General features: G+C 36.8%; 1 protein-coding gene across 4 annotated transcripts in view; it reads left to right on the top strand.

The window, feature by feature from the left end:
- Positions 1-20,546, top strand: part of TTBK1 (tau tubulin kinase 1) — a 102,498-nt gene extending 81,952 nt beyond the window's left edge. For all 4 annotated transcript variants that reach the window (XM_087932114.1, XM_087932124.1, XM_087932126.1 and 1 more), the window contains 2 exons: positions 15,519-17,113; positions 19,113-20,546. In XM_087932114.1, coding sequence (XP_087788240.1) covers positions 15,519-17,113; positions 19,113-19,515 — 1,998 coding nt within the window. In that variant the 3' untranslated portion in view covers positions 19,516-20,546. The remainder of the gene's footprint in view (positions 1-15,518; positions 17,114-19,112) is intronic.
- The last annotated feature ends 21 nt before the right edge of the window (positions 20,547-20,567 follow it).

The following is a 20,567-nucleotide window of genomic DNA, read 5'->3' on the forward strand; positions in this document are numbered from 1 at the left end:
TTATGCAAGCTTCAATTTTCCCTTGTTTAACAGGCCAAGAAAGGCAATTTTAAAAAATCAAACGCACAAGTTTTAGGCTCATATCAAAGGCTGCTTTTAGGAATAGCACATCACTGTACTTGCACAGAAGTTGATAAAGAAGGTCAACTGGGTGATTTATAAAGGAAGATTTTTGGAAGGCAATTGGATCTTAATGAGGTATGGTGGAATTTGAAGAAGAAGAGTATATGAGAGTAACTGGGATAAAAGAGAGGAAATATATGCCACGTTATTCTGAGGGAATAAAACATAGGCATTTTACATCTGAGCTCTGTATTTGCTATAGTTTTCCTCTGCTTTTTCCTCTAGCTTAATTAAAAATGGAATTTTTGTATACTTCATTCTGAGAAATACTTCATATAATGATTTTATAGTGGTTAACTTTAAGCAATGCAGTGCCATAATATTTCTTTCTCTTTTATTATTACATTTATGTTCAGTTTATTTTTAAGATTAATCCGTTGAGACAGCACAAAGGTGAGAGGCCTGTTGTAAATTCTGCAAAGAGAGTGAAAGGAATTTGTGTGAACTTTTATAAATAGTACAGCTTCTGTGTATTTGAGAAGAACAGAATATATTAGAAATCTGTTGCCTAACAAATTAGAAATAAATATTGCCAGCTTCCTTGAGGGTTAGTATCAATTCTTTTCACATTATTTGAAGGTCTGTTTTTATTCTTCCTATGATGCAAATAAAATTTGCAGGAGGAATCATATTCATGCGTGATAGAGACCCCGACTATTCATGTTGTGCCTATTATTGTAAATTTCTAGAATTTACAGTTGTATAGTTTGCATCTCTATTTAGTTGCCAATCAAGATATTGTAGGTGGCTTCTCTACAGCAAGATAGGCTTGAGGTAGTCTAAATTAAACATTCCTATTATAAGACATCATTGTTATTTTTTTTAAAAAAAAGCTCCTTACTTTAAAATGTGACTTTTAGTTTTAAGAATATAGAAAATATGAATATAAAATATAGACTTATATCCAAGCAACTGCTTTTTCCAACTTGAAAGAGGGTGTGGAGGGATTAATAGAAAAGTGAGGAGGCAAACAAAATTAATTTCAGAGCTGTTATCTTCTTTCCATTATTTGATTTAAAAAACTGTAACTAGAGAAAGTGTGGAACTGCCGCACTTCTGTGAAAGTGCAGTGGTAAGGCCTAGGTGTATCTCTTACTTCTAAAAGGGCCCCTTCATGTAACAGTAGGAGATTAGCCTAGAGATGGGTCAACATGGAGGCTATGTTAAGTCCCTGTAAAGCAGAAGGGTTTGCCATCCGCCAGTGAAGATTTCTGCAGCATGCACAGCACAAACCAGGAGCGAGTCAAGTCTTTGCCTGACACCTTTTCCTCCACTCTTCTTGGTCTTTTGCAGTTGGAGGAGGACAGGCATTCTCAACACTCTCTCCCGAGGTACAGCCCCCTAAGAAGACTGGCATCCTCCGTTTTCTCCTCCTCAACCCTGGAGACAGAACAGTACCCTCACCTTGGCGGCACTTTCATACAGCGCAGCCGTTCGGCGGAGAGCAGCCCCGTGCGCATGCCCCACCGCAGGCACATGCCCCTCACAGCAGGAAACCACAGACTTATGCCTTCTGTCCTCCGCATTTCCAGATCCCAGCTCCAGCAGGTGTGGGCCCGCTTCACACACAAAACATAGCCTGTACTGGGGAAAGCAGCAGCCTTTGTAATGCAATAATAAAGCCCACCTGCCCCTTTGTCACCATTTAATGCAATATTGAATCCCAGTCGACTTTTGGCCTAGAAGGTATTGTAAATGTCTAAATCCCCTGCCAAGAAAAGGACTCAGAACACCTGCCTCTCTCTAATTCTCCACTACATGGTTCAGAGGCTCATCATGGTTCAAGAGTACAGGTAGAATTGCATACAGCTTATTAAGTGCTGGTCACAGTACAGGACTGCAAGGGGGTGGGGTAGCAAATATGAGGCTGTAACTGACTACAATTAAGCTACAGTAGTAAGGCTTGAACAAAGTGACAACACAGACATGACGGGGGGGAGGGGAGAGAGAGATCTTTACACTAAGATAAAATCACTGCAGAGTTTTGCGTTGATCTGTGCTGATGTTGAGGCCTTCTTTTCACATTTTACTTTTGTTAATTTAAGTAAACATGCATGAGAAATTGGAGTCAGTTTTTAAGAAGGATTCACAGATGCATATTTTAAAAATTACAATGTCAAAAATCTCTGTCTTTTTACTACAGTTTCTATACCACAGTCAAATTGCACATATCGCTTCCCTTTGAGTTTGCCTTTACTTTGCAACTCACACAGCGTAGTTTGGGCTGCATTTCTACATCCCCAGCTCAGCCTTTTAGGCATGAGGATATAATAGACATGATTCATGTTTTTATCTTGATCCATGCAGTGAATGCTATGAAGGTATCTAATCCTTAGGAATGTTTACCTGCCAGTTTCCTGGCCTGGCTTAGGGCATTCTTGATACTAAAATTATTCTGCTAGTGTATTAAGAAGGAACTAGCTGATTTATGAAGAGATTAATTATATTTAATTAGAATCCCCCCCTTTTTTTCAATACTTATTTCATCAGTCAGTTTTTAGGACACTGTAAAAAAATAAAAAATTGTTAGAACACCAACTGCTTTTAACTAGATAAAATTCTTTTAAATTGTGGTCCTTCAGCATCCATTAATCAGAACCTGGGTTAAAATACATATCTGAAATGCTCAAGCATGTCATTGATACAGACTTTCAGTTAAGCAGAAGAGAGACTAATTGTAAAACAATAATAAAGAATGAAAAACTGATTGAGTAATGTAACATTTTGAAATGTCTGTTATGGAATTTCCATGGAATTTTCTGAGATTACTGGTACTTGCATTATGAACTCAGTATAATTAAAACTTTTCCGGATAAATTTGGAACTTCAATTTTTCAGAAACTTGAAGTTGACTCCAAATCAGAATTGACTTAAACGTTTTACTTCATATTGAGTTTTTTTAAATGGTCAGTTTGTTTGTTTTTTCAGATACGCATGAAACTTCAATTATATTTTCCAATGTTTCCTGTACTTAAGAGGGGTAGAATTGTCTAAGCACAAGCTGGCATGCTTCCCCTATTGAGTTATGGTTATTGTCACAGCATTTCATAGTTATTGCTCTTAGATAATGAGTTTTTTATTGTAGATCTCTCATATTTGCTATATTAGTAAGACTAGAATGGCTAAGGCTGGATGTAGGAAATGTATGTCCTATTTTACAGATAACAGTCCTGCATTTGAAGACATCCTCTGTAAAAAGGGCTATCTCCAAATTTAATGTAAACAAATGGAACCCAAAGAAGGAATAGCCAAAGGTGTTGAAGTTTTGCATTAGCACCTGCCCAAAAGGCTGTGCAGCACAAGTCTCTTGTCAGTCTTCCATAATATGTTGAGATTATGTAGTTATTTTTAAATTAGAACAATGATTTCTACATTTGTACAGGTGCATACAATACATATAAGCACATGTAAAGTTCATGTAAATTTGTGTTATTTTTTGTCTCTTTGTTAGTAATATCTAACTTGACAGCTCAGGTGTCAACAACAGTCAAAGAAAGCTTTGCTTCTTGCATAATGCTTTTCCTTCATATTACGGCTTAATAGACAACAGTCACAATCTTGTGATTTAGTGGAATGGAAACTATGGTAAATAGTACAAATTGGTTGAGGGAAAAGTTAATTACATTATATTTATTCCAAAGATTATGTAATTTGGGGGTTTTATATCTTCAATCCAAAGGCAACATTCATGCTTAAATATAGACTTATCTTGGCATCAACTGGAAAGGATTATGTTTAAAATGGCATACTAACAAATATTTTTTGGTTATCTGACTTGCTTTCAAAAAGTGAATGAAGTCTAAAATGATGGCACCAATTTAGAATGTCAGCATTTTGGTGCAGGTTGTCATTTACCTTCCACCTCTCAAAAAATCATATTCAGCAAAAATTCTGGAAGATATAGAACAAAACGAAAAGCACAAAAGTGGCCCATAAAATGCCCTTCTCTAATAGTTGCACAGTTCCTATTTATGAACTTGTCCATGACAGGTGGATAGCCTGCAGATATAACAATAGAAAGCTTATTAGTGCAAATCAGAATATATGATCAGTGTCTAGAATTTAGAGAGATAGGATAAAATTACAATTAACCTGTGGAATGAATGACTTGTAGTCTGAAAGATGATGGAAAAGAGGCAATTTCCAATATAACATCATGTGGCCATGTGGTCAGAGGCCAACATAATTCTGATATGTGTTTAGAGTCCTTCTGGACACAAAGAATAATTAAGATACAGTAGGTCTAACAAAAATTTTGTCTTTCTTTTAAAGTTGATTATTTACAGTGCCCTTATTAAAAAGAAGCCTCCAAGACAAAAACTTTCAAACCCAAATAAAGAATTTGCAAATTCTCCTAATTAATTAAGTAGTCAATCTTATATACCAATCCAACTTTAACTCACTTGGAATAGTTTGTATATTTCTTATCAGACTGCTTTTTAAATGAAAACCATAACACAAGCCCATTGTGTAATGTAGAAATAGGAGCTTCAAAATGTCTTGTTTATTTATTAGATTTATTGGCTGCCCATCTTACTACAGGGTAACTCTGGGCAGCTTACAATATTAAAAAGATAAAACTATACAAAACTTATACACAATACGAATAATATACTAAAATATACAAATATAAATACTTAACCCTAACTAAAAGATGGTGAGGAAGGAAGTAGGATGTGGGAGGGAGATGGGATCTGTTATTAATCTATCAACCAGCCACAATGTGAAGCCCTATCGTCAATTGTGGTCCTGAGCCAACTGTCAGGGTCAGGTCTTTTAGCTCTTGGGGAAGGTCAGGAGCTCTGCGGGGCAAAATGTTCCAAAGGGCTGGAGCAATGGCAAAGAAATATTTTTTAAATAATCTGAACCTATGGCATGAAGGCTTTAAAGGTGATTTACCAACACTTTGAATTGCACCTGGAAGCAAACTAGCAGCCAGTGCAGCTCGCAGAGCAGTGGGGTTACATGGGCCACTCTTGTGGCCCCAAAAGCTGCCCACACCACTGCACTTGCACCAGCTGTAGCTTCTGAATGTTCTTCAAGGGTAGTTCTGTGTAGAGCGCGTTGCCGTAGTCCAAATGCAAGATGACTAGGTTTTGAATGACTTGAGAGCAGCAACTCAAGAAGATTGTCTCATGTAATATGCTGTTTGGAATTTTCTGGTGTGGTCATAGTCCCCGCATCCCTTTGTAATCTTAATTTTGCTTGAGAATGCTACCAGCTTTTAGAGGCTTACAAAATATATTTAAATTTTCATCAAGTCATTCATGTGTTTTTAAAAGCATTTCTTAAGTGCTGTAAGACATGGTATAAACACTATGGAGCAGTACAGTGAAAAGAAGTTACACATCCCCTTAATATTTCCTTGTAACATGCGTTGTGTATTTGCATGTGCACAATTTATAGATTTTAAAAATGACTTTGCACTTTAAGGCACAGATTGGTTGCACCTTTCTGTAGCATAATCTTCACCGAACCCACTGTAGCCTACTTCTCAATTTCCCATCATGTCTTGCCACTCATAACCACACATCATGGATGATGAGTGTTGTGGTGTAGTACATCTGCAAAGGTCCCAATTGGACAAAAGTCTGAAGCTGTACTATAGTACATTCTAATCTCCACTTTGATATTATACAGTATATAAAGTGGTAAGTGAAATGTACAATTTGAGAAGGCAGTTTAGCAAGTTATTAAAAACAAAATAATTAAAGACAATAATAATTTTAATAAAGCCTATGAGAAATTTATTCCTTGAAGCTTATTCCATGAATGATTAAAAGGGGGGGGAAACAGTTCCATTGATCACAATGTGGTATGTTATTAAAATACCCCCAGCTGCATGGTAATAGCCAATCAACAATGTTGAAAATACCTCATTGATGCAACCTTGATTTGTAATGGAGATTGAACCCATTATGCTGCTCTAATTGAAAACTAATTTTTTGAGTTCAATTTCTAAGATTTCCAGATCTTAATATAATTGATAAAATCTTTTGTATAGGATTCTTAGCTCTGTGTTTCATAATATATAACACCTGTTTGTCTATGAACTGATTTACCATGTTATTTTTTTTCAAAACTGCCGAAAGTGGCTGCAGTTCTTGAATAAGACAAAAATCATAGCTCTCTAAGAGCACACTGCCCTATAAAAGGCTTTTTTTCATTGAATAGTAGAAATGAACTCCTTTTTCTCCTTGAACTTTCTTGTTGTATCTTTCCTTTTATCTCATGCTCCATAGTTTTTTGCCTAGTTTTCCTCAACTTACATCCTCACAATTTCTGTTCTCCTTTCTTCTGTATCTGTTGTATCTGTTTTCTTTCTTCCAAATTTCCCTTTAGGGATGTTTCCACCCCTGTTACATTAATATCTAGAATTCTGCATAAATATTTCTGAATCTGTTTCTAGGCTATTTTTTCTTACAAAAATAGTTCTAATTCTCAACCTCCTTTCAAAGGTGCTTGCTTCTTATAAATCACAACGTTTGTGAATACAATTTCATTCTCAATCATTTGGGCTGGTAGGTGACGCAATAAGCCAATGATGTGTATATGATAATATATTGGCTTTTTATAGTATCTTTCATCCAAAATGTTTTAAAGTGCTTTACAAAACATGTGCACAATATATGCAGTACACAGTATCTATTTATTTAACTCAGCTGCTCCATAGTGGTTTTTTTAAAGCTTGGTTCTGCTATCTGTGATAGTAAAATAGGGTTACATTCAAAGCTCCTTATGCTGCTGCTGCTGCTGAACATCAATCAGTAATAGATTGTGGCCTGATAGGAAAATTGATATTCTAAAGATGATACAAGAAAGATGAGTACAAACTAGATTTGGTTTAAGCTCTAAGGATGTTATTCTGATTGTGGGGAAAGACATCCAGTCATTTCCAAAGAAAGTCAGGATCTTGTTTTTCATATCTATAGAATTTTTCATAGATCCAATACTGTGAATCCACTATTATGGATTTGTGAACTGGCTTCTATTTTTCGGTCTTTCACATAAAATAGTCAAAACTTTATAATACTATACCATTTTATATGAATGTCTAAAAATGAGATTATAGTCATGCACTTTCATTTCTTCCTTACTGAATTAGTGATGCTTTCCTCATTTGCCATTATTCTTAATTAAATCCTTTAGTATTAGAATATTAGAATCACAGGGGAAAAGTTTACCTTGTGTATTCATATGTTGTGGGTTTGGGATCAAACCGACTTCTATAAGTGGGTTATTTCTAGCATAAATATATTAGAAATCCTAACAAATCAGATAATTAATTAATTTTAACTTAAACCGATCTCAACTTTTCTGATTATTTTCAATGTAAAATAATTAGAGATGATCTAGAGATTTTCTTTAAAGATGCACTATATGCACATATACTGGGTATATCCCAGCTTATTTTGTATGTTGTGTTCTAGGACTTAACACAGTCATTAGGTATAATCTACCATACCAACCTTAATTAGGGCTTTGCTTTTATAGTCATTTCCCCCCCAACGAATTTGTACATTAAAAAAAATACTCATTTTTCTTCTACCAGATGTTGGGTTAGATAAAAATACTGGACAGCTCCCCTTTTTAAAAATATTTTTCCTCACTGACCCAACATCAAATGTTTGTGGTTATTGGTGAATCACTCCTGCCATTTTGAGTAATTCCTTAGTATTTCAGCATCAAATGGCACTTTCGTTTTGATTGTATATCTTGTCCATTATTATTTCTTCTGGTCTTCGATCTATTGAACAACTGAAAGAGTAGCATAGGATCAAAATCAGAGAATTTTATGCAGTTTTTGTTGTGTTGTTTCTCAGTGGGTTGGGTCTGAGCTTATGATAGTACAAGTTGAGAAATGCCTTATTATATGAGGTCTCATCTTGAAATTAACACTGCAAAGAAATTCAATCAAATGGAAAACTACTTTTGGCAGTTTTTAGAAGAAACAAAATAATATACTATTCATGACATGTAGATAATTTTGCTTCTGAAATGCTTATAAAGCTTCCTTTTTATAAGTCACTACTATCAAATGCTATCACTTCCTTAAGCACAAGTCTGTGCTGATAAATGAGCTGAAGTTGTTGAAGTGCAGCTTCCCATTGCATTTGGATTTGGATTAAGGCATTTAATGGCTTTGTACTTGCAAATCAAAGTCAATCACTTTGAAGAGTTAGGTTATCATAATTTTATTTTTGTGCAGTTTTGTACAGCCTGCAATTTATGTTACCTTATTGAACAAGGATTTATGATAGAAGCTACAATGATTTTCTGGATTTGTCTTTCCCCACAATGATATGAAACTGATGAAGAGTTTTTGTTGTTGTTGCTAGTTTTGGTAACACTTATGAAGTAACAGTTGGTCAAGCTCCTTCCATTGTTAGACTTCTGTATATTGAATCATGGTAATATTTAGTTCTGCTTTAGCAGTTTCACAACAGCACAAGGATAGCATTTATAGTAAATGTTTTTAACACTCCATTTGATGTATTGGTAATCATTGTAGTATTCAAACTACTGAAAAAATGATATAATGAATGTAGAAAAAACACAAGCTGCTATAATTATGTAACTTGGAGTTGAAAGTTGATCTCCATTTTTGCATTAACCTGCATGTAATTTAACATTCAGAATCAAATTTATGATCTATTTTTTTTAAACAATGTATTATGGTTTCTGTTGAATCCTGTCTCTTCAGTGTACCTAGATTAATTATATCTTCTTGGTAATAAATCACAGAGCTTCCTTATCAATAAATCATCACAAATGCAGGCAAACTATCTCTAAACATAAAATGCATCTACATTGCAAAAGCTGTTCCATGTAACAATAGAATAAGAAGGATGCTCAAAGGACACTTACTTGCCCCTTCACTTTGGTCCTTCCTGAGAAAAAAACAGAACTTGCTTATATTTGGCCTTATCTCTGTACCAAAAATATACTGATATTTTCAGAATATATTACAGTTTATTACTTCTTCCCAAGATTGGAACAAAGATAGTTAATGAAATTTCTCCTCTTCTCTGTCTTCCCATGTTTCCCCCACCACCACCAAATCTGTGCAGGTAGAACCATAGCAATATATGAAGAGTTTCAAAATAAAAGAATTGACTGAATGAAAGGCATATTCATAAGGGGTTAATTTCAGTGCTTCTGATTCATACAATCTAAATTGCAGTGTACTTTAGTGATAGCCATGGTTGCTATCATTGTGCAAGACTATGTTGATGAATCAGGTACACAGAAAACATATCGGAACTTATCCCTAGCTTTGAAAAAAACTATAAATGGAGGAATAGCTTCTGAAAGCCATCAAACAATACATGTGTCCAGAATTTAGAAAACTAAGTTGATGAGAATGGACATATTACAGTGCAATCATGCAATGTCTGGATTTGTATTTTACAAAGCAGATATCCTACAAAATCTTTAACAACATTTTGAAATTGTAGATTTGCAATTTCTAAATGAATAACATATTCTGCCTGCAAAGGATCATAGCAGTTTCAGGATATATTAAACTCTTGCTTGTTAATTCTTGTGGGAGCTGGATGGTTATTCGTTGAAATACATCTGCATTTCTCAGGATTAAGGCCTCTTCTAATTTCTTATGCCTGAAATCACTTGATGAAACTTGTGTTGTGTTTCTTGGGCTTTCTAGTTTTCTCTCATAATATTCATTAGCACGCTCAGGGACTAGAGTATCTTTCTTTTGCCTTATCCTAAGCCCAAACATTTGCTGCTACTGTTTATTAGGGGTCAGCAGTTGGCAGTACTAAAATTTTGAAGGCGAGAATGCTTGGATATTTTTTTCTTCTTCTGTTTGCACGCTGGTCCCAATATGTATAGAAATGAAACAGTGATGATTTTATAGGATCAGTGTGCATACGAAGAACTAATTTCTAACTACAGTTTGGCTGAATGGTGGAATCATATTGTCTTTTCTCTAGAATAAATTCCTCCTTCTCTCACACACACATCTTACTCTGGCTGTGCAATCAAAACCTCTCCTCTGTTGTTCCAAGCATACAGACCAGAAGTCACATTCCAAAAAGATGAAACAACAAAAACTGAATTTTATTTCATTTCCATTTAAATTTAATAAAAAATAAATGTGGTTAATATAATTATTCCCTAGTCATATAGTTTTCTTCTATTGTAGTTTTTGAGGTTTCTAGAAAAAGCACTGGAAATTTGCAGGGGTGAAAGTGTGACGCACAGTCCTGGGGCCTCAGCTGTGCATATAACAGACTTCTAATGTCAAATCTTTAATTTTAAGGCTCATCACTTCTCAACTAAACCAGAGTGTCAGTCAGTATTGATGTATTTGCTAGATGCTCTTTAAAAAGAAATTTAGAAACAATGGGATTCATGTTAGAAAATGAATGCTTGGTCCAGCAGTGAAGATACCATATTACATTTGCACCAGCTTTTTGTCCTATGGCAGCATACTATCTTGGTGTGTTTTCCCAAACATCCAAGTTTGTTTTGTGTTGCTTTTTTCTTATATGGAGTGCCAATTCTTCATATTTTAAATATCTTTTTAATGAAAACCTCAGGAATTAGAATCATCCCGGTATTACTACAGACTGATACATGTATATTTAGCATCGACTGAAAAGGCCTAAAACCCTTCCTAGGAGAGTTATTATGAGGTATAACTTTATTGTGGCATAGCAGGAATTAATTTGGAAGGACCGAGTTATCAGAAGGGGTTCAAAAGTTTGTTTTCCCTGAGCCTTTTTATTCTTTGTGTGTGTTGCCTGTTAGAACTGAAGATAATTTTCTGCGTCCCTGCCTTTCACCTTTTTGTACTGACATTGTATAATATGCTTGCACTATTTCCCTGGGCAAACCAAGCATGTAAGAAAAAAATTGAAGCTTCTTTTTTTATATATAAAAGCACTGTATTACTTCTGTATATAGAAAGACTAATGGCAACACAGAACTTGAAATTCTATCTTATGTATAAAAGCATGCACTGAATTACTTGTATGTAGAACATGCTGTAAATGCTGCAGAGTACTGTAAGATCCTACACTTGAAATCACAAATAACAAGCAACTTCATCTTTTAAAACAAAACAAGAAACAAAAAAAACGAAGCTGTGCAATGGATTTTGTGCCTTTTTTAAATCCATGTATGTTAATCCAGACAATCGGAAAAAAAGCTTGTATACTACCAAAACCTTATTAAAGAATCAAAGGCATAACTTGTGGCAGTGGTTTTTTTTTAATCTCATTTTTCACTGGACCATCGCTCTTCTTGTAATGTAAACTTCAAATCCAAATGCAAACTCTCTTTACCTGGCATTATCATTGTGGAGGATTTTTATTAGTGAAAGGTGGGGATACATTTTGGATTTAATAGAGAGAAGGATATATCCTGCTCTACTATCCTAAAAATTACATCTTATATATTAGCATAAGAGGATAGATATTCTTGAACGTCCTTCTTTAGACTCTGTATTATGATTTTGCTAATGTGTTCTCCCTCATTTCTCTGACTTCCTATTAGGCCTTGGGATGGAAAGAAACCAGTGTAGAAACGTGTCAGCCTAAAAAAAAAACAATTAATGGTTTGATGCTTGTGGAGTTAGCCAATCTTTTTAAATGGGGAGGGCAATGAAATATAATACTAAGGCAGTGGTGCAGAGAGCAACAACCACTAAGCATGCCAGGGCATCAAGATCAATTGTAGCAGGAAAACACATTGTGTGGGCTGACCAGACATGATACACTAGCTAAAGGTAAAATGCATAAATGCAGCATTGATGCATAAATGAAGCTTGATTCCTGGCAATGACACTGACATGGTCAGGTCATTTAGAGGTGATTTGATACATCATCTCAGATGTCTTTTCAGTTTTCAGTCTTGATGATATACTTGGTGTTTCCTATTTGGGCACTAAATAGATACAGTCTGCTTTTGGAAATCAGATAAGATCAACTATACAGACTTGCTGTACTTACACAATTTTATGAGCAATATTTCCTCAAGTGTGGATAAAGATGTATGCTGGTTTTCCAAAGATCAAATGTTTGAAAACAGAAATCTGCTAAGTGTTGAGTGTAGACTCAACTATAATGCAGCTTTGCTTATTTTTGTGAAGGTTTTTCCAGAATTTAGTAGAATAGCACTGCCCTGCATAAATGTTTCTAGTAATTTCCTGGTTTGTTATTTTGGCATTCCTCTGCTGTAATTTTTTTCTTCAAAAAATGACATCTCTGCCACTCCCCTCTCCCCAATTTTTACAGGAGTATCCAAATGGAATTGAAGACTCTTAATTTCTACTAACTGCTAACTTCTAATACATCAGGTGTTTTTAATTCTGAAAAAGCTGCAGGTCCAAACTCAGTTGTCAGTACAATTGTAAATATTGCTAGTAAATTATAATGGATAAATGATATTTATCTTTTTAACCCAGAAAAAAAGGATTAAAACTAATTATCAACTAACTCTAAAGTAAATATTATATCCATCCAAATCTTTTATATAACAGTTTTAAAAATAAATTTTAAGATATGGTTTAATTCTAGAATCAATTTGTTTGACATGAAAAGAGGAATCAAAATACATTTTTTGGAAATAGTATACCACAGTTTTTTAACTGATGGTGAAAGGAGATATATTTGTTATAGTTTAACCCAAAGCTATGTAATGAACAAAAACTTCTGTATAAGAATATTCCAAAAGGGTGCAGTGGTGGTATTCCATTTTTTTTACTACCGGTTCTGTGGGCATGGCTTGGTGGGCTTGGGTGTGGCATAGCTTGGTGGGTGTGGCAGGGGAAGGATACTATAAAATCCCCATTCCCTCCCCACCCCACTAACCTGCTTTCCAGCTCCGTTCTCCTGTGCAGGGCAACAAAAGAAGACCCAGTCGATCAGCTGGGACTCAGGAGGCAGAGAATAGATGGGGGCAGGTCAACCAGAGGTGGTATTTACCGGTTCTTCAGACTACTCAAAATTTCTGCTACCGGTTCTCTAGAACCTGTCAGAACTGGGTGAATATCACCTCTGATGCATACATTAAATGTATTTATACATTAAAAACATGATAAACCAACACAGAATATATTGCTGGGAATAATTTTTTTTTTTAAAAAAGAATATATTGCTGGGTTCCACTCTGTTATTATACATACATACATACATACATACATACATACATCCTTTTCTATACAAATGGAATCCAATAAATTCTATATATTATTTTCTCCCTTTTTATAACCTTGTAATCCCTTAATTTAGGATAGAATTGAGGTGACTGGATGGAGCTGAATATTGATTGGCCAGATGCACTTCCTGACACCACACAGGGCTCACAGCAGATATTTTCTCTTTGCACCCTAAGAGAGAAACATCTGCCATTACTTAGGATCAAACTCTCAGCCTTCCAGATGGGAAGGAAGCATCTTCACCACTAGCCACCACACTGTTCTTATTGTATTATTGTATAAATCATAGTTTAAGAACCACTGACACGATAGAAGTTAAGACACTCTTCCATTGTTTATGTAATATAGGAATTTAATTCTTTATTTCATTCATCTCTTAACATCTTTATATCAAGTGGATTTATTGATAACAAATGTCTATAGAAACTAATAGGTGTTTCAGTTTTAAAAGATTTAACCATTTGTTCTAGTAATTTGGATGTCTTAGAAGTTGAAAATGTTTCTGGTACAAACAATGTTGTTAACAAATGTTGCAGCTGTAAATATTGCCACTGAGTTACATGGTCTGATAGATGAAATTTATCTCTTAGCACAGTGTATGTTAAAAATGAATCCACATCATTATCAATTGGTCCGAAGTCAATATTCTCCCTTTCATTCAATTTTTCTGCATCACCATCTTCTTCCCAATTTTTAAAGTCAGATTTTCCCTTAGAGTCATGAGAAAAAGGATAACATATTTTTAGACATTCCATATCTTCCTGATATAATTGTTTCTAGGGATATTAGAATTCTATTATATTTAAGTCCTAAAACTGTCCATGTATTAGATCTAATCAAAGGTGTTATATATCTATATTCCAAAACATTCATATCTGCTATATGCATTAATATGATCAATTCACCTCCTTTGGATGATGCCTGATTTATCAAATACTCAGAGCTGCTGAAGTGACATGTCACTAATATAACATGAAAAGTATAACTGAAGCCCTTCTTGGAGCATATGCAATGCAGGGCACACTTTCTTAAAATTTTATCGAAAGTAGCTGTTAAAATTTTCTGGCATTAATTTCACAGAAATATATCACCTGTACATGCAAAAGCACAGGTGATCACTTGAAGAATCACAGTTACATTAAGCAATTTTTATTACTGTCTAATTGATGCTTAGCGAACTGTACGGAAATTAGTCTTATTTCCTGTGTAACATTTGCTTCTGACTCATTTCATGAGTTATTCGTCAATTTTCAGATAGTTTTTTTTTAAAATAGGATTTCCACTTCAAAATAATGTCATATATGTTTCTCCTATCCCTGAACATCTCTGATTTTTTTCTACAGTTTTCCTTTTATTAAATGACCTCCTGCTACTGTGTGTTGCTAGAAACCATATAATGTTTATCTTCGCTGTGTATATTCTCTTTTTAACTGGTTTTCTTTCTGTTCCAGTTACGTTTTTCTTGTTTACAGGATGACCCATGGGGTTTGCTAGGGTATTTACTGAATAATAACCTTTTGCATTGTTACCTCTTAGGAGTGTTAATCAGACATCACACTAGTAGGAGGTAAAGGGCAAGTTTTGTTTTTAGTAGCAGCAGCATCGGATCAGTGGGAGGCAGTTGTCTCTCCTTCCTTCCTATATGTATTAGATCTGGATACTGAAGATGGAATACTGAAAAAGAATGAGGGGGAATTCTACCAACTGTTCTTCAGGCATCCCAGTAGATACCCTTGGGCTTTAAAGCAGGGTATTAATATCATGTGGTAAGGGATTTGTGAATACAGATTTTTTTCCCCCTGCAAAATCTTTCTTCAAACATAACTTCATTAATTCCTTTATTTAACAAAACTAGGAAGGGGCATCCTGTGATTCTTGGTCTCTGCATAATTTTGAAAACCATGCATAAGTAACATTCACATCGAAGTCAAATGTTTCTCCCTCAGAGAGAGAAAGATATAAGACCAAAGAGGGATGAAAGGAGACAAGTCCTTCTACTTTCCACTCTGATTCTACTTGCTGCCGAGTGCCAAACAGATGCTGTTCCCCCCGCCCCCAAGTGGTGTGAAGTTGACAGGAAAGGGTCCCCAGCTCTTGGTCTCCATTCATTTGTGGTTTTAATTCTCCCAGCTAATTTCAGATATTGCAACATTGCTTATAGAGTTTTAACATTCTGGATAACCAACTACTTTTGTATGTCTTTTTCCAGGTATTCCCACTGAAACCTTTTGAAATGAATGGTCTTCCCAGGGTGGTGCCTTTAAATTTGCCTTGCCAAGATTTCAAAAGGGATGTATCAGAAAATAGGGAAAGATCCAAAATTCTCCAACGAATAAAAAAAGTAGATTTCTCAAATATTGTCTTAACTGCCCCTTGTAAACCACCTAATGCTCATCTTCAGCTGACAAATGGAAGATACAAAGAAAAAAAGGAGGAAAAAGAAGAAGAGGAAGAGGATGATGATGAAGAACTTAATAATTTAGGGGAAGAACTTGATATGCAGAGTGATTCAAGCAGTGATGTTAGTCAAAAAAGTACTGAGCATAGTCAGGAAGGTGCTCCATCCACTCTTTTAGCAGATGACCAGAAGGAATCCAAGGGTCGAGCATCAGCTGCAGAAGGAGACCTGGAACTTGAGGAAGGCTCGAAAACATTAGTTCTCTTTTCACCAGGTGACCTGAAAAAGTCTCCTGTGAATACAGACTTGGCTCCTGATATTGATCTTGGAACTCTTGCTGCACTGACTCCTCAAAGTGAGAAACCACAGCCTATGGGAAGCCAGCTTGATGTATCTGAGCCAGGGACTTTGTCTTCCATCCTTAAGTCTGAACCAAAGCCTCCTATGTCCGTGGCCACAACCTCCTCCCCTTTTACTAAAGTTGAACGCACGTTTGTCCATATTGCTGAAAAGACACATCTAAACATCATGTCTTCCAGTGGCCAGCTTATGAGGCATGAGGAATACTCTAATGCAGGGCAATTTGAAGAGATAATCATGGAGGAAGAATTAGAGGAAAATCAGGTACTGATAGAAAATGGGAGTGTGAATTCAGCGTTGGAAGGGGGAGAAATGGAAAGTTGTGCTTTCTCAGTGAATCATATTGAAACCACCTCTGAAGCTGCAGGGGAACTGGTATTCCTGAATGGTGTTAAAATGGGAGAAGAAGAGGAGCTAGAACTTAAGGGCAAATTTATTCCCGAGTCAGATGTGGAAGAAGATAGTAAGTTGATTTCAGAAGAACCTGGCCTTGATAATAAAACCCTTGCAAATGAATCCCTTAGACAACCAGAGTTGCTTCCACATATTCTAGCAGAAACTTCCAAAAAGCCACTGAATGTAAGGTATAGAAGCCGGATTCCTGTCTTGCTGTCTGAAGAAGACACTGGATCAGATGTTTCAGCTTCACACTCCGGCAAAGAAAGGCTATACAAGAGACTGAAACAGCAGGATTTGGCTCGGCTGGTGATGGAGAAAAGGCAAAGCCATCTGTTCAGGTTAGCTTCTGGAGCTTCATCTTCTGCTTCCTCTAGCGATGAGAGGCAGCGGGCTTCAGAAACCTTGTCAGCCACTGGTTCTGAGGAAGATACTCATGATTCCGATGATTTCACCCCAAGGAAGATTGGAAATCAGGAGAGAATTTCCCTGGTAAAGATGGAGGAGAGAAGTTTTAATATAAGGAGCAGAATCCCTCGCCCCATTGTACCTGTAAAACCACCTGCGATAGAACTAAAATATGGGAGCCCTTCAGCCCTTCCACCAGCAGCACCAAGTAGAAGTACCGGTGATGCAGCTGGATCCGTAAGGTATGTAGTACTACTTTCTGATTCAGCAAGAGGTTGGATTTGCAGTTACTTTTGCCCTTGCTATCTCCTCAGCTCCTTCTTTATATTTACCCAGCCTATCCACTAGACCAGGGGTAGTCAACCTTTTTATACCTACCGCCCACTTTTGTATCTCTGTTAGTAGTAAAATTTTCTCTAACCGCCCACTGGTTCCACAGTAATGGTGATTTATAAAGTAGGGGACAAAACCCCTACCATCCACCATGAAAGCTGGAACGCCCACTAGTGGGCGGTAGGGACCAGGTTGACTACCAACTGCGCTAGACTGTAATCAACCTTTTTTTCCCAGATTGCTCTTGCTATGCTGTTAGACAACAATTTTAAAATAGGGTGCCTACAAAGCCTTCCCCAATATCCCATGGCTTTGCTTTCAAAATTAGATGGAAGTTGGTATTTTTGCATTTAAAAGAGATTCCATTGGGGTCAAGGAAACTTTTTCAAACCAGATTGGAACACAATAAAATTCTTTGGGAGTATTTAGAAATAAAAGATATAAAAAAGGACATTTTAGGCAGGAATCACAACTGAAGGAGTAAGCCTATTTTATGCCCTCTTAGTTTAGTATTCCCTACTGGAGATTTTTTTCAAGCTTAACATTGTATACTAGAAGTTCCTGTACGTAAGGTTGTGGGTAACAATTCAAATATATGTATCAACTGTCTGTGACTTTTATTATCTTAGTTAAAGTACGTAGCTGCATCTACATTCTCTAATGTTTACTTTCCTTACAGGTAGTCCTCAACTTACAACTGGTCATTTAGCTACCAGTTGAAGTTATTATAGCCTCAGATGGGATGTTTTACATCCTATAAAATGTCATAGTACATCCACTCCTAATCACATGACCACAATTCAGGTACTTGGCAACCTTTTCACAATTAGGATCAGCTTCCAAGCACCCTGCGATCATGTGATTACCATTTACAATCTTTTCTGCTGGCATTCCCTGAAAGTCAATGGGGAAGCCTGCAGGGAAGGTTGCAAGTTGTTGCTGCCTGCTGAGAGGACTTCCTCTTATCTTCGGGGACTGTCTGCCAAATGGAGCTCAGCTCCTTTGCTCCTCGTAGAAACAGAAACCCATTTCTTGTGCATTTGATGTGTAACCTGTCTTTCTCCCAAATAATATATATTGTACAAGGTAGGGAATTAGAAAATAAATGCGAAATATCACTTAAATACTTCAATAAAAGAAACCAGTATCTTAAACAGAAATTCTCTACCTTTAAATGCTCAGTATGTGGTATTTGCTTCTTTAACAGCAGTGGCTTCTGTGCTTGGTTTATGTGACTTTCAGCAAAGATGATGCTGTTCCTTCAAAAACATAACCTGCATCTCACCTCTACCATGCAAATAATATCTTGCCTGAAGCAAACACTGCATAAACATGTCCAAATATGGGTATCCATAGAGAAGGCAAGAATGATAAAATATACATAACCATGTCACAGTGCAGATGTGAGTCACACACTAACAATAGACATTAGGACTCAAAAATACCCTAGTATTTTTTGTATTTGCAGAATGACATCTCTGCATGCATTTTGCTATTTTGATATCACTTTGAATACTGCCATGTCAGATGTGTAGGGGCTCTTGTTGAAGGAGAAAGGAGCATACAATTGTGCATCAGGGAATGGGTACATTGTTCAACGCCCCCAAAACATATGATGAAAGTGATAGCCTTGCTATCCTACCATATGAAGTTGCTATTGATATGCAAAAACAATGCACTAAGACTTAGTTATAAAGTCCTGTGACTGAGTATGTTGATAGTCGAACTTGGCGCCTTCTTTGTTGTGGCATGTGGTAGCACTTGGCCACCATATGTTTCCTTTTTAACCTGTTACAGACTATTAGTTCCTATCATATGTTGTAAAGTTTTAGAGTAAGATAACTGCGGTGACCTGGTTACAAAACAATAACAACAACATTGTGCTTTCTCCTTCTTTGCTTCTTACAGGATTCAGGGGCAAAGGCCATTTGGGAATATAGCTGGTGACCCTCGGATGAAAGCAACCCCAACTCCTGCTACCCATTCCTTGAAGAGCAGCCCAAGGAAAGCCCCCCATCTTCCAGCTAGAAGCCCTGTTCTCCCTCCACGAAACCTCAGTGCTTCTCCCAAAAGCCAATCCCTATCCAGAAAGGAAAGCCCATCACCATCTCGACCACATAGGCCTGGGACTACATTTCCTCCATGGGCTCAGTCTTCTCCCAAAGCATCATCCAGGGCTCAGGCTATAGGCCTATTGGGAGATATTCCTGTCTCACCAGGTATGCTCAGAAAAGGACCAAAAGGGAAAACCCATACTCCAGGAACCAAAGGAAAACAGGTATTCCAAGAAGGCAAGTCTTCTGCTAGATAATGATCTGCTGCTGCCAGTCCATTAGGCCTACCGACCTACCATCTTGCCAGGCTGGAAAAACCTCTGCGTATAATATACACTTGAGATGCCGCAGCACAGCCTTATGTGTCGGAAATATATGCATATAGCAGCTAGTTGTACTTCAGTGCTTCACTTGCCCACACATGCCCATGCTGTCTCAATCCCAGCTCTCTATCTGGCTGAGAGCCTCCTGGCCAGCTCCTGCTTGCTTTTGCCAGTCACCAAGCAACAACAGCTCAGGCAGCCTGTCTAGTGCCTGATATTCTTTCCTTCATCCTCATTTCTTTAGTTTCTCGGTTAGCAATACCACAGAACCCTGAGAGATTGCTAGGAGAGATGGCTTTGTGTGGCACACACCAGCCCCAGTCAATGGAGAAATTAAAGGGCTGCACAGGACCTGAAAGAGAAATCTTGGTGTGAGCTTCTCGGTGGTCTAGATGTATTGATGTCCCTGTTTGGCACCCTCTCTCTCTCTCTCTCTGAGCCTGCTTTTGTGTAGCTCTGGTGATGCTGGTGTATTGATAGAAAGAAAGTCACAGTCAGACCTCTCAATTGCTATCCTGCCAATAGTTATATGAAGAGTCAATAGCAGCCAAGGGGAGATGAGCTGCATCCTTTGCAGCTTCTTTTGGATGCATAGCATCTTTTAGCAGCCGTCCTGAGAAGGCTGCTAAAGAGAAGTGTAAAGTTTATTGAGAGACCCTGTTCCAGGGTGCTCTGAAGTAGAGAGGCATCAGTTATTTCCCCTCCCCTGGCAGTGTGCCCATAAACTAAGATCCACCAGAAGTAGTGTTTTGTGTAAAGGCAGCAGTGAAAGCTTCTCAGGGAGCTCTACATGGTCTCCTTATTGGTAAAAACAGTGCAAAAGTGCAAGGAAAAGAGTTAAAGCCTAAATAATGACGTAGGCAACCAATAGGGCTCCACTGTATTTTTCAAAATCCAAATATAAGGCATTTTAAAACATGGACTGCCTTTCCTTCTGGGATAAGTTGGACGTACAGTTTTATTTTTTATTTTTTTAAAAAAAACAG

Source organism: Pseudonaja textilis, chromosome 1 (genome assembly GCF_049901715.1).
Source record: "Pseudonaja textilis isolate UNSWEBS1 chromosome 1, rPseTex1.2, whole genome shotgun sequence".
NCBI classification, from domain to species: Eukaryota; Metazoa; Chordata; class Lepidosauria; order Squamata; family Elapidae; genus Pseudonaja; species Pseudonaja textilis.